Here is a 15410-nt window from a genome sequence, read left to right on the forward strand (position 1 = left end):
TTAAAACCAACAGAAAGACTACGTGTGTGTATATATGATATTTCTTTGAATTGCTGACCCAGGCTGTGCTGACAAACCTTGAACAGGTAAAACTGCAGTCTACAGCAAAAGACACAGCCAATCAAAGAATTAATTTGGCTTCTACACATCACAGATTCTTTTTTCAATTTCACCTCTGGTGAAAAATAAAAATAATCTTTAACGTATATATACAATTGTAAAACAGTTGATCCACTGTGTAATACTGAATAATTAATTCAATGAAATGTCATAACATTATTCAAATACCTGTGTTGATTTAGGTTACTATAAGGCAAAGACTCAAAACCCCATAAAGTTTAATCTGTCAAATGATGCATCATGTTGTCTTCAGTAAATAGCATTGTAACTGTTGTTTTCTGTTTCAAAATTTATCTCACCTTGCTCAGGTTAAACAGCCAAGGAAATTATTTTAAGGCTTTTATACTTTAGTTAAAAAGTCACTTAAATTGTAACATTCATAGGACAATGTTAGCTTTTTTGTATATTATTAGTGTTCTTAGAGTGCATTTTTTAAATGAATAAAAATGATTTAATGTACCATTTGTGGGCCTAAATTTCATTGGTGATTGACACTAAACAAGATTTGAATGTAAGTACTGTATTTTTTGTTTTATATGTATATTTTTTATTCATTTCTATAACTAACTAGAATATGAAAATCAGAAACTTAATAGATTAGGTAAAATAATGAAAAATTATGATAGTTCTCCACAAGGTATTCTTAAAACTGGTTTGTGTATTACAACATTTAAAACAGTAACTTGAGCTATGTGCTTGCTGGGTGATTTACAACTTGTATGATAGGATTATTAGACATTGATTAAAGGGCAATAAAATGATAAAACAAAGTAGAAAAATATATAAACAGTTATGAGCATTTAACTATTTAGGATAAAGAAACATAGATTCCTGTTACAATTCTACAGTTATTCTAGATATTAAAAAGGTAATTTAGATTTATTTCATATTTTTTATGATGGTTAAAAGATCGATCATATCAACTAATTCTATATAGATTTAGGGTAGAGGAAATAATAAATAAAATATAAAGTTTAACTGAAAACAAGGGGAACTGAATTATTTAGGAGGTTTAAGAGATTATGGAAGAAACATTTGTCAATTTTCAAATGTAGAAAGTATTTTTAATATTAACATGAAAATTATGATGAACATGGATCAGCCAACATTCCAGCCACATATACTTGTAAACACTTTAGTAAAATTATTTGATTAAAATAAATTCAACTTTTTGTGTGTAAAAGACTCAATGTTTACTGAAAGCTTGCCAGATTTCATGAAGATACATATACTGTATTAAAAGTTACTTTGTGGTCAGAAGAGCAGTGTAATCCACCAATTCCAAACAAAAAGAGCTAACCCTATACCAACGGTGAAGTATAAGCATACATGCCATGACCATTTTAACTTACATTTAAAATTTAATTAAAGTAGTTGGCATTAAATTGTAGTTCATAATTCAAATTTTAATCTTATAAAAATTTTAACCTCTTAATTTTAAAATAAAATACCTAAATAAATTTTCTTTCTTCACTTCTCTGTATTATGTGACACTTTTTCACTACAAATTGCTCATTTTAAATTATTTCTACCCTTATGTCATCAACAAAGTTTCCTCTCTCATAAATCATACATTTACTATATTTTCGGCAATGCTATTTCACTTTATATAAAGTTGATGACATTGGCAAATGCCAGTATGAACCTTAAAATTACATATCAAAACTTTTTATAAACTTCAAAACATCAAGTCACAAAAGACTCTAATATTCAAACCATTTATATTCTTTTGATGTATAGAAATCTAAAAGTGTATTATCAAATGTTGAAAATGCTGGTGAATAGATATATTTTACGATACCTGTGCCTGTACTACAAATGCATTACACCTGTTTTATTCAACCAATAAAACAAAATATTTACAAAAATAATACGTTTAGAAAAAACACAACACTTACTTTCTGTTTCATTGTTTTTTATCATACTCTGGCACTCAGCTAGGATGGTTTCTTTAAAAGCAGTAACAAGGACATTCACACAGCACTCTGTTAACTACAGTATAAAAAGTAAATTTAAAAAAAATTAGAATAATTATAATACTTATGGTTGAAGAGAGAGATTCAACAAAGAGAAGTCCAACAATTAAAAAAGGAAATTCTTGTAAGTTTTCACAATTATTTTTCTGATCTTGTTAACCATTTTTGAGCTACAACAATGGTCTTACCTTGTTTATGCTCATCACCAATGATACAAATATTTATTAAAAAAATATGAGACACTTACAGTTTAGTTGGAATTAACCCTACAACAATAACAACTCCATTTTTTGAAACCTTTTCTGTGCATGTCACTGAGTTACATTCAAAATTTACTTAAACTGCTTTACTGTCAATGTATTTTAATGAAATTATAATTCAAAGTTTTATATTATCAAAATTATTATTCCTTTATTTCAAAAGAAATCTCTAAAACATTATTTAAAATGCATATTATGCCCTCGCAGTTGCAGATTCTCAACTTTAAGAGCTGGAATAGAAGAAACTATCACTATAATATAGACCAATGTTTCCTAACTGCTGGGGCAGTTACTTGTTACCGTGTTGTGGATCATTATTTACCTGGCCACAAACAACTGTACAAATATACGTTACTAGGATATGTTGATATATTCAACAGACGTATCCTTGCACAGTAGCTTTTGTATTTGAAAGCACTGTTGTAGATGACTCAGTGAAGATATTCAAAGGACAGTATGCATGTTGTTTACCAGTAATTTGAGTGCATTCTAACAACTTATCCCAGAAAAAACCATTATGAAATTCTTAGATCAAGATATGCCATAGCCACTTGCAGTGTAGAAGCTAAGTTGTTAAGCAACAGTTTTAAATTGAATAGCATGCTTATAACAAGAAGAAAGATCAAATTTCATGATGCATCTTGTAACAAGTGCAAGAAAGTTAGTCAATATGTGTGTTATACTGAAGAAGTAAAAATTAATGTTAGTCAATTGTTGAGAGTGGTGTCCTTAGTATTTTGTTATTTTTTCTCACCTTATACATTTCAGTTTTACTTCCTTATTTCAGTTAAATATGCATTATTTCTGTTTTAAAATTCATATTTGAAGGGTTTAATTATACATTTATTCTGTGCTTTGCCTTGCTAAACAATTGTTCACAAAGTTACAAGTGCAAACAAGATTTTGGTGGATGCTAAACTGTCTCAGTTAATATTAATTTTATATCTGCAAGCACCTGTTGACATCTATTGACATAAATAAAATAAATAAAAGCTTTTATTATTTGCTATAAGACAAATAATAAGTGTGCAAAATACATTACTTCAAGACTAATGGAATAATTGTTTTTTTTGTGATTACAAAGAGATAATGAAAATCTATTTAAGTTTTGATCTCACTGCATTTAAATTCCCAGTATTTTTTATGTGAAAATCAATCACATCAATAAAGAATAGAAAAATATTCACACAATACTTGAAACAAATAAAAAAGTAAGATGTTTAGAGAAAATGCAAGTATCATATATCTTATAAAAATCATACAAGCTTATACACAAGAATAAAGTTACATGTTAAATTTCAGATGAAGCAAACATTTGCCAACTCACAAAGAGGACACTGGTAATTTAACAGATTTTTACTCTCATTATTAGTTTCTTCTGTGTTTTCCATGCTCATGTAAAGTGGTTTCCATGCATATTTATATTTCAATTTCAATAATAAATGGTAAATCACAAGAAACATTTTTATGGTTCGAAAAAGTACTACACAAATGGTCAAATATTACATTAAAAAATTCATAAAAATTTTTCTAAGGAGTTTAATAGTCAATGAATTTTTTACACCTCTTTTAACCCACAGAATCAGAAGCAGTCAAATGTTATCCTTGCAGCTACATATGTATTTATTACTCTAAGTCGCAGTATCAAATATTGAAAACTATTTAGTTGTAACATGTTTACAGCTTATCAGTGACAGGTTAGCTATAACTAATAATATTATCCAGTATAAAGTATTATGGATGGCATTTTCATAAATTCAGTACATTATTATTAACTATGATGATGGGTTAATATTACTTCACAAAAAAACATATCTAAATTTCAGTTTATTAATTTGTCAGTATAATTTTGTCTATAAAACAAATACATGGAATGGATAAATCTATATTAAATGTTTTATAAAATCTTAAAACCTTCTATTATAATATTTTGTTCTTAAATATTGCACATATATATTATAGATTTTTAATATATATGACAAATTTTATTTTCAGGTTATTTATTGAGAATTCATATCTTACATTTTCATACAGATCAGTAAAAAAGTAGACTCGTCTAACCAGCAACAATATAAACTTTGACATCTATTTTTGCAGTTTTACACTTGAGAATTTACGTCCTATATTTTTAAATAAATAGATATAAGTTTATGTAAGTATATAAAAAGTAAGTAAAAACAGTAAATGTAATAATAAATACACACAACAATTTGAATGTTATATAGTCTCTTCCTGTGCATCAACCATGATAAAAGTTTACAATTTCTAGATAACTCACCGCCTGTACTGATCCAGAATATGATTCAAGATATTTTGTTGCTCTCTGTTCTTCCTCTTTTAACTTTTGGTCAGCATACCACATGTAATTTTGTACACCATTTGATTCTAAATACTGAGGTGCTTTGGATCGATAGAAGGCCTCTGTTGCTTCAATATATGCTTTTTCAAAATTTTCTCTATATATTTGAAGTTTATCATCTGGATTTGAGCACAGATTAACTGTAAATATATTTTTAAGAAACAATTACAAAATTGAACTTAACAGTAAAACCACCACCATATGAACATTAAATATCTGTCTGTTTAAAAAGTAATCAAAGATCAACACTATCTGGGAGATTACTGTTTCTTTACTTTGAATTTCACATAAAGCTACTACAGCTCTAGTCCATAATGGGGAATTAAACCATTGAGTTTAAAGCTGTACATTCTGAGACTATTCACTGACCTACAGGGGTCCAAATCCAAACCTCAGGACAAAGAAGAATAACTTTCAGCAATAAAATGTCAGTAAATTTCTAAGCCACATGAAGTTGCCTTGTAACAAAGATACACTATCACAAGCTCATGAAAATGAACTGAATTTGTTTTCTAGTATCTTTTACTGATCAAGAATGGAATAGTCAAAAAGCAAAATAGTGTTTAATAGTATTTTAAAAGAAGCTTTTTTTTTGTTTTGGGTTCTAAAAACAAATGTAGTTTTCTACAGCTTGAAATCCAACTTTTCAATAAAACAAACATTTTAACAGCAGATTATTTTATTATGAGATGCATAATTATATCTAACTTCTATACACACAAAAATAATAATTTCATATGATAGCAATAGTTGCAGAGTTTCTATAATTCAAGAACACACTATTATGGGGTCATTTAAACAATACAGTGATAGAAGGTAACATTATGCAAAACTTATATGTGTGTGAATAAATGAGAAAATTCTGGAAGTGAAAAATCTCCAACAAAGCAAAACATACATTTTCTCATTTACTAAAACATATTTTCAAAATATATATTTTAAGAATCCACACTTTTAAAAATCACACCCTATGGGCTAGTTCTACTTCATTTTATATTCTTAAAATGATAAAATACTTATCTGAAAATTAAGATTAAAATAAGAAAAGTGACAATATGTAAAAATTAGAATGAAAATATTTTATGTACCTAAGGGGAAATATTTTAATAAATCATTTTAAACACAATATAAACTGATATATAAACTGAAAGGTCTTTACCATAAGATTCTCGAACGCCTATCACTAAGTGGGAATCAAAAGCCTCTCCATTACGTTCAGCATGAACTAGTTTCATTGCACTGTTCTGAAGTCTGTGCTTGATGTTTGAGAATATACTCTGGTTCCAGCTATCTAACATTAACTAATTAAAAAACACATATATATATATATATAAACACTGACTACAGTTATGTACACTTTCTAATAAAACAACAGATATAATTAGAATCTCTTTACTACAGAAAAGTTTTGGGAGATGTTAACTATATTAATGCTCACTATTAAGCACTCTGTTTAAGAAAATAACAATGATAAAAATTTTATAAATAAAATATTCAATTTTCACTATCTTTTATAGAAAAACTAGTAAATTTAGAAATGTTTATAAGAAGTTAAAAAACAGTATGGCCAAAAAAAAAAAAGTCAGAAAAAGATTAATATACCTAAGCTTAAACACACTTTTAGTATTTGTAACTTTGATATGTGAAAGTCTGAAACCATTCTACTTGATTACTGCTAAAATTAAGTTGGTATCTTAGTGTTATATGTAGCAAGAAACTACTTACGTAAATACTTGAGATAATTAGTTACCCCATTAAAAGCGAACAAAACACTTCCACTAAAATTAAATCACATTAAGCTGCGATGCTTAAGGTAACTATTTACAACTCAGTATAATGTTAATTATCAATGCTGCAATGTAAAATGTGCTTTGAGCTAAATGGATTTAAAAGTTTTGGTAAGGAAATCAAACAACTTAGAAATAAAACTGAGAATGGTAATGGCCTAAAAATAACATGTTAGAATTAAACTTCAGCAAAAAATAAATAAATAATGGTTTCTTGTAAACTTGACCAAAATACCTGTAAATGATTAAGTTGTGTAAAAAGAAATTATTTTATAATATTTTTAAAATTTCAACTTTGTTACTCAGCTCTTACGACAATAGCAGAGAGATAATATTCTACTATAAACATGGACTAAACAAAAGCTTACAGCTTAAGAACTAGGTTTCTATAAACCAAATACTCCATCAAAATGTTTAATTCTCAAACTATTTCACAACTGTTTTACCAAAATTTTTAAATTTCCAAAAATAATATATTGTTTAAAAGGCTTCAATAAAATTATGCACAAAATGTAATTTAACCCTGCAATATTGTCTTAAAGAGACACAATATGCCTAAAAGCTGATTGAAATATTTAAGTCTTGGACAGAGTCAAACAAGCTTTAGGCTTAACATTTAAGATATAATCTACTATACTCAGAATTAATTTACCAAATATTTATATCAAAAAGAGTATTACTTCAATATTACAACAATGAGAATTTTACTAACTATACAAACTATGACTGCTGGACCATCAACAAGTACACAGATGTAAGTGGCAGTCACATTGTATATCAGTGTGAATGTTTCTCGACCAACCCGTAACATTGCATTACTGAATATAAACTCAGTTTTTTAAAGACAACTTTATACTGATTTATTAGCTTAGAGACAGATTATCCTTTGGCAACTAACTTTCCTCACTATACTGTCTTCACTAGGATTTTTTTTGTTAACTGAAGCAGACTTCCCAGACAGAGTAGCCTCCAGCTGCCCAAATGGCATGGGTAGGTAATTACACTGGGTAAAAAACTTTCTCCACTCAGCTATATAGGCTTTCAGTAGGGCTTGGTCTTCCTGATGTGCAAGCACTCTCTTAAAACAAAATATTTAACATTAACAGTTAATACTATTTTTACTTATTTTTTCTAATAAACATTCATTACTCTAAAAAGGATGAAATGCAGTAAGCAATTCAACAAGTAAAATAATTTGAAAATATACTCTGAACATTGAAAGTGCATATTTACTGACATACAGACATATCTACAGCTGTTGCTAAGTGTAAACAATTACACAGGTATGTAATGGTTTTATTGTCTTGAACTTTTTATATATTCTACAGTAATTCTTGTACATTGAATCTGAAAATATCCATTTTTCACCAATACATACAAATCTTTTCTTTATTTTTTTTTATTTTATTTATTTTATTTTTATTTTTTATTTTATTTTTATTTATTTTTTATTTTATTTATTTTATTTTTATTTCCTATTTGTAAAAAATCCTTACATGATTTAAAAACACCAATATCTTTATTTTAAAAAATCTGTGTAGCTGAATTACAGGAAATCCATTACTAACACCAAAACAACTTTTATGAAGTTAAAATTTGCAAGCCTGTGTTAACAGACTGAATGAGGTTTAAAATATTTCAAATACATATCTAATTCTTTAATTTTGAAAAAAACATTATTCATTTAAATTCAAAAAGGGAAGAAAAATTCCAATAATTCCATTCTGATACTGGGCAGCTATAACTGGTTAGCAAAGAGCATCCAGTGACACACAACTCATAACAAGTAAATATTTACAGATTTTTATTTCCAGATATCACAGATATTAGTTCTGTCATTGCTTACAGATTGTGCTTGTCTGATGAAGTCCAGTATGTCTTCCTGAAGAGCTCCATACACCTTAGGTGGACCTTTGTCATCCCACAAGCATACAGAGTGCACAGACCTAAAACCATAAATGAAAAAATATTAAAATATAAGTTTAAAATATAAAAGAAGTCTTTCAAAATATGAAATACATGAATTAGCATAATATTTAACTTCCAAATATATTTAGTTAAAACTTATCCAGCTGTTATATCAACAAATAAAAATTATATTTTTAACATAAATGTACATAGCCTAGCTTGGTCGCTTAAAATAATTCTTATTTTAATAGCATGACAGGTGTTAAAGGCTCATTAAAATGAGGACCAGATAATAATTTATTCATTACAAGTAGCATTCACTTGAATTCTGATATTCAGAAAACATAAAAATTATTAGATTGTTTTTGTTTTTGAATTTTGTGCAAAGGTACACAAGGGTTATTTGTGCTAGCCATCTCTAATTTAAGTGTAAGACTGGAGAGAAGACAGCTGGACATCACCACCCACTGCCAACTCTTGGGCTACTCTTTTACTAATGAATAGTGGGGATTCACTGTAATATTATAATGCCACCATGGCTGAAAGGGTGAGCATGTTTGGTGTGATGTGGATTGAAACCCACGACCCTCGGATTTTGATTCTAACATCTTAACCACCTTGTCATGCAGGGCCAAAAATTATTAGTTTCACAAAATGAGAATAACTGAAAATATACATACATCTACATTATAAATATAATTTATTCACACAACATCATATTTAAAATTTCTATTTAATTTACTTAAATATGTCAATTCTTTGATATTTCCAAACATTTGAAAGACCTCATCTTAAAGAGTTTGCCCATAGTTTAATAGAGAAAATTATTCAGATTATACTCACAAAAGAATTTCTACAAAACATTCCTTAAAAAAAAAGCTTTAAATGATGTTAATGACATAACAAATTGTTTTCCAACATGTTAAAAGAATTATTTTAATATTGTAGACAGCAGCATTGCATGTTTCTGATGTTAGTTGATAGTGTAGTGATATAAACTTTTAAGTAATTTAAAAAACAGTCACCATCAATATTACAATGGTAATGTTACCTAGAAACCAAGTAATTATAGACTGTATTGTTTTCAATGTGCATCTCAAAAAAGAAGTGATTATTAACAACACAATATTTATCCAAGATCACTAGTTTTATTATTTTAAATGCTGATAATTAAACATTTCTTGCTGATTTCAATTTGATAGATTATTTAATACTATTCAAAAGTGAAAAAAACATTTACTCTTTTAATATTCATAACAATTATATAATAAACTAAAACATGATAGTAAATGCATTATAAGTTTTTTGAAAATAATTACACTTATTTTGTCAATAAAAATATGTTAATTCAAGACAGGGACTTGATTTTATAATTAAGTTATATAAAAGTTTTTAAAGTACCATAATCACAACTATCACTAACTAGAGTAAAAAAAAAAAAAGACTTTTTTGACATAGCTTAATAGGAGCATATATTACAGAATACAAACATAATTTACTTTATATATTTAAAAACAGCTGGTATGGGTAAAGAAAGCACTAGTAGAGGAGCGAATAACATTTCAAATTTCTTTGGTCATCATCAGGTTCACAAAGAAAGAAAGGGTTACTGACTGGTAGCTGACCACATGTTTGAAGGCAGTTGTGCAATTGAGTGTAGGAATGTAGAGGGCGTGCTTAGATGTTGGATATATTTGTTAATATAGGTATAAAGGTGTTCCTTTGTTTTGGTTTATTTTGGGATTGAGTTTTTGTACAAGTAAGGCTTCTTTAATTTTGCATTTGTTTATGTTTGTTTCTTTATTTAGTATTTGGGTGTTTTCTATGGTTATGCAAAATTAAAGAAGCCTTACTTATGTAACAAACAAAGCTCAAAATAAACCAATACAAAGGAACACCTTTATACCTTTATTAATAAATATATCCAACATCTAAGCATGCCCTCTACATTCCTACACTCAACTGCACAACTGCCTTCAAACATGTCATCAGCTACAGGTCAGTAACCCTTTCTTTCTTTGTGAACCTGACAATGACCAAAGAAGATCAAAACGTTGTTTGCTCCTCTACTAGTGCTTTCTCTACCCATACCAGCTGTTTTTAAATATATACTTTTTTCTACAAGTGGATTTTCTCGTCATTACGGATTATAATTTATTTTAATTATTCTTGGTTCAAGATACATTTTTGATACTCTTCCCACTTCCTTGTGCTTAATCTTTTTATACTACCTTTCATTATAAGACTTATAACTCTACAGATTCAGAAAATTTAAACTCATTTTACAGAACAACAAACCAACACTGAAAATGCTTATTCATATGCTTGGTCTCTAGCCTGAGTTCTCTAAAGATATAATTAAAACCATGAAACATTTGCAAGTTATCATAGCAAACCCACAGGTCAGCATCATCATCCCTGCTCACATCTACAAAAATGTACTGGATTATTTTTTTCTGGGTACTAATAATTGGAGTGCTGGATATGTTAAAATCAATTTCACATGCTATCACTGAGACTGAAAGTGACAAACCAATGCTGTCTAACTAAGATGTTACTCATATCTGTGATGATGAGACAATCCTATCAAAACAGAACAGGACTCGATGGCATTTTTAAGCAATGGGAATTCTTATTCTCTTACTGTCCAACTCATAATTTACGTATTAGATAAAGGTTGAGAGATGTTAACACTTGGAAGAAAATGAGTATGCTGAAACCATGAACATGATCTTGAATCTAGCTTAGTTTATCCTTTTTGTGGTTAACCTGATTGTTCTGTATAATTTAGCTTAATACACAATCAGCCATACATTGTGAAGCATTGAAGCTTTATGTAAGTGCTACCACAAATATTCCTTTAACATTGGACTTTATGAAGATTGACAGTTATCTATAATTGCTAAGCTTTCCACCTATTTCAGCTGCTTGTTTATGTGAGTCATGTAAAAACAAAATAACAGTAATCAACAATGAAGCACACACCTAAATTTGTTACTGTACATTATAATCAACACCTCCTCTAATATACAAAAATGGGCACTGACACAAGAGAAAATATAACTTAGAGACCACCAATATAACAAGAGATCGATCAGAATTCATGTGTTTTTTTTCCCAGTCAAATGCAGTATTGGTAACAAGTACTACAATTTCTTAAACATCTTGTCTGTTAAATAATGTAGAATAAATTATTACCATTAATATATAATATATATAAGTTTATTTTGGTGATTTAAATGATTCACATGACACAAATAGCATATATTTTATGGTTCACATCTAAATATGCTGTGAAAAAAACAAAACTACATGATTAGTCATTAAGGACTTATATTAATAGCCACTTGGTTAGTCACTAATTAAACTTTATTAGATCTTTGGGATTGCTTTTAACTGTAACTCAAAACACTTAATTGTTATCAAGTGTTCATCTATTTAAGATGAACAAAAAATATATATATTTTTAAATAAATAAGAGATTGTGAAAAATAAAAAAAATCAGATACTGGTAAACAGAAAATGTTAAAGTTCAGAGTTCATGTGTAGTGAGTGAGCTTAGTGGTTTCAATGTTGCCAGCAAATTAAAGAAAATAAACTTAAATCTACATATTTGAGCTTTCATTCAGCAACTCACATAGTTTTAGTTTAGGAATAGAGATGTGATGCAACATTTATTTTTTATCCCTTAGAAAATGTGTGATTCTCAGTATACTACTCAAGCTATTTGTAATCATACACTGCATCACCAGGTTATCCGTGATAAGGAGAAAACCCACTTGTAGAAAAAAATATATATGTAAAGACGGCTGATATGGGTTAAGAAAAATTTTTTATGTAGAGGAGCAAACAACATTTCGACCTTTTTTGGCCATCATCAGAAGGTTGAAACATTGCTCGCTCCTCCACAAATAAAAAAGTTTATCAACCCATACCAACCATCTTTACATATATATCATCAAATTTTATTTATTCATCTTCCAATTTTAGCACAAAATTCAAAAACTTTCAAATATTTTATATCCAGATGTTTTTAGAAAGTATATATATTAACTAAAACTATTATTCAGTTTTGCTACATTTTTTAAAATCTCACACTCAGATGCTAAAACTTTGCATCAAGAGTTTTAGACTGTTAAATAACTGAAATCATTAGAAATTGATTAAAAGCATAACTTTATATTCTATTAAAGATATATTTCTTAAAAAAATCAACATTTATGTTATTTGAATGACAAGCTTCCAAGGTGTGGTGAGTAAATTATATTGGAAGTAAGACACTGTAGTCATTAGAACGTTCAAGTATAATATGTAATGACGTAGTACTATCACATTTTTATCCTGCTTATTGTGTATTTCATGCATGATAAAAATTAAGATTATGTAAATAAATTCAACATATTTCTGCTTCACTAAAATAGTATGAAACATCCATGAAAAAACATGGTTAAAAGATTTTAAGCTTGCATGATGGTGAAGATATAGACACAAAGTAATATCAAAAACTCCTTTCAAGTCTATGTAATTAGTTACACATCTACATTAATTTATATTAATATATTAACATCCTAGCATTTCAGAAATCTTGAGATACGCACCAGAATAGATCTTGCCATTCGTTACGACTCACGTGTTCTTGCCGTAACAATTTTAATATAGTTGGCCGCATTTTAGGCCAGCGGTCTTCAAACTGTAGCTGCCCTTTGTCCTAAAAGAAAATTTAAAATGTTATGACAGGTTGCAATACACCTATTAAAAAATCATCTACTACTAAGTTATTAGGATAAAATTATGAAAAATGCTTTTCTAGGGACAGGAAAAATTAATTGTTTACATATCTTGCAAATAATGAAATATTCCATTATTTTCTTAAATTTAGTTTTGTTAATAACATTAGGCCAGCTTATAATGTTAATTATGCTATATATATAAAATCATTATAAGCAATTGCCTTGTTCACTGATTAGTGTCACATGTACTAATCAACTAACTAGAATTACAATTAATGTTACAAATATAATAAAGTAATTGACATTAGGGGTTTTCAGTCATTGCCTTTGATTATTCTAACTATCCAAGTAACTGAAATGTTATCTATTATTACTTCAACCAGTGTAAACAATATAAATTAGGGTAAGACTGTTGTAAAAAAAAGTTATGGTAAGTTATGTTCAATATTCTTCACTTGCACACACAAAAGAAAAATACAATTACTTATGAATAACTTGCTCATTTAACTGTGTTTATCAGAAAGCACTAGTTACAGATTAACAACACTCAATGCAATTTTACCAAGTCACTAGTTCTGGCAATCTTCAAGAACATTTTTTACAAACTAAATACCCATTAACTCAACTGAACTTGTTCAAAAATTAGATAAATGTGGCTATCCCACCTTTAAACAAACTTATCAGCTTCAGAATCTTATCACATCCATTGTGAACAATAAAATAAATTTGGCATTACTCTGTTTTTTACTTAGTTTCTTTTAAACTTTTATGGACCAGTATCAGGCCTGAATCATTTTTCACACAATATCCATAAGCATAAAGAACAATTCACGTTAGATTTTATGTTTTAAGTAAAATACTTACCATAATCCTTTTTAAGATTAAAAGCTTTTTTATTTTTTTTAATTTCAATAAGTCGTAGCATACTTGTATTTCTTACAAGACATTTTTACATTCCATATTAATCTACTGAGGAATGCATTTCTGGTTTAAATAAAAATTTCTGAAGAAAGACATTTCTTTTCAGCTGGCTTAACTTAAATATTGAAAAAATCCCAAGTTTGGTAAATACTTTTTCATTTGGTTTAGGCATTATCTTTTTCTGTCTCTTCTAAAAATCAACAAAATGGCTCTTTATTAGCTCTAAAACTTGTTTCCATGAAAACATCAAATGTGACAGTATTACGATATGTGGTAATCAATTGCTGTTACGATTTTGAAGATATCTTTCTCAGTACCAATAAATGAAATATAAAATACTATCTTCTTAAGAATGATCTACTATAAAACAATCTCAAACAATTCAAATAAATAATAATACTACTTTTACAAACATAACTGAGAACGCATTTATAAGAGAGTAAGTGCTTGATGTCTTAACCATGTTTTTTGAAACTCAAAAATAAACTAGTGCAATTGATTAGATTTTGAATAGGGTTTGATTACTGAATTTTGAGTGAGAGAATAATGGAGGATAAATGTTCTGCTGACTGAACTGTAAATCTGCAATTTAATTTATTGATTTAGCTTTTAATTTATTCAAGCCCCAAATTGCTTCAAGTTCAATTAACTTGTTTAAATTTAGTGCTCCTGTTTAATAAATTATTAATTTTATTTGTTCCTAACATTTATTTTGAGAGGCTGTGGTATAACAGTTAGTACATTATCACTATACTAACGTTTCTACTTAATCGATAGTATCGGTAATTCACAAATTTCTACTACTTAATATTAGCAGTGCAAGTTTTAATACAATGACTTGAATTTAATAAGAACTAGGTTTTAGGCAAATCTTTTTAAACAAAGCTAGTATAAGAAATTATACAAATAACACGCATACGTATACATTTTCAAACAGTATATTCTTCCAGTTTTTGATAAAACAGTAAAAATTATATACATATATATATATATACATATTAGACTAAAAGAAAAAGTTATAACCTTCAACATCGCCGCCATTGTTGATTAAAGTAATTCGTAAGATTGCCATCTAGTAGTGGTTTTATTTATAAGTATATATTTAACGAATTTGCTTTAAAATAATTATTAGTTACCGAATTCATAAATAAGGTAAAATAAGGTATTAATCTCTGATCCGTTTTTTCTAAAATATATCCATTAAATATCATTAATTGAATTTACTTTCGTAATTTAAGGTCATAAAATGAGAAGGCAAATAAACCATCGGTATTCGCAGTAAAGTCTGAGGGTTTTTAGCAAAAATCAGGTTTCGATAACTGCAACGGGCAAAGCATCGAAAAACCTAT

The 15410-nt window shown here is 28.0% G+C and overlaps 1 protein-coding gene across 1 annotated transcript in view; it reads right to left on the bottom strand.

Annotated features, from left to right (window-relative positions):
- The window catches only part of Cul5 (cullin 5), a 48493-nt gene extending 33360 nt beyond the window's left edge, over nt 1-15133 (bottom strand). Inside the window, exons 1-7 of the mRNA XM_076517766.1 lie at nt 15085-15133; nt 13009-13118; nt 8349-8448; nt 7401-7580; nt 5875-6016; nt 4635-4855; nt 2019-2112 (exon numbers count right to left, since the gene is read on the bottom strand). Coding sequence (XP_076373881.1) covers nt 2019-2112; nt 4635-4855; nt 5875-6016; nt 7401-7580; nt 8349-8448; nt 13009-13118; nt 15085-15102 — 865 coding nt within the window. The 5' untranslated portion in view covers nt 15103-15133. The remainder of the gene's footprint in view (nt 1-2018; nt 2113-4634; nt 4856-5874; nt 6017-7400; nt 7581-8348; nt 8449-13008; nt 13119-15084) is intronic.
- Between the last annotated feature and the right edge of the window lie 277 nt (nt 15134-15410).

Source organism: Tachypleus tridentatus, chromosome 8 (assembly GCF_004210375.1).
Source record: "Tachypleus tridentatus isolate NWPU-2018 chromosome 8, ASM421037v1, whole genome shotgun sequence".
Taxonomy (NCBI): Eukaryota; Metazoa; Arthropoda; class Merostomata; order Xiphosura; family Limulidae; genus Tachypleus; species Tachypleus tridentatus.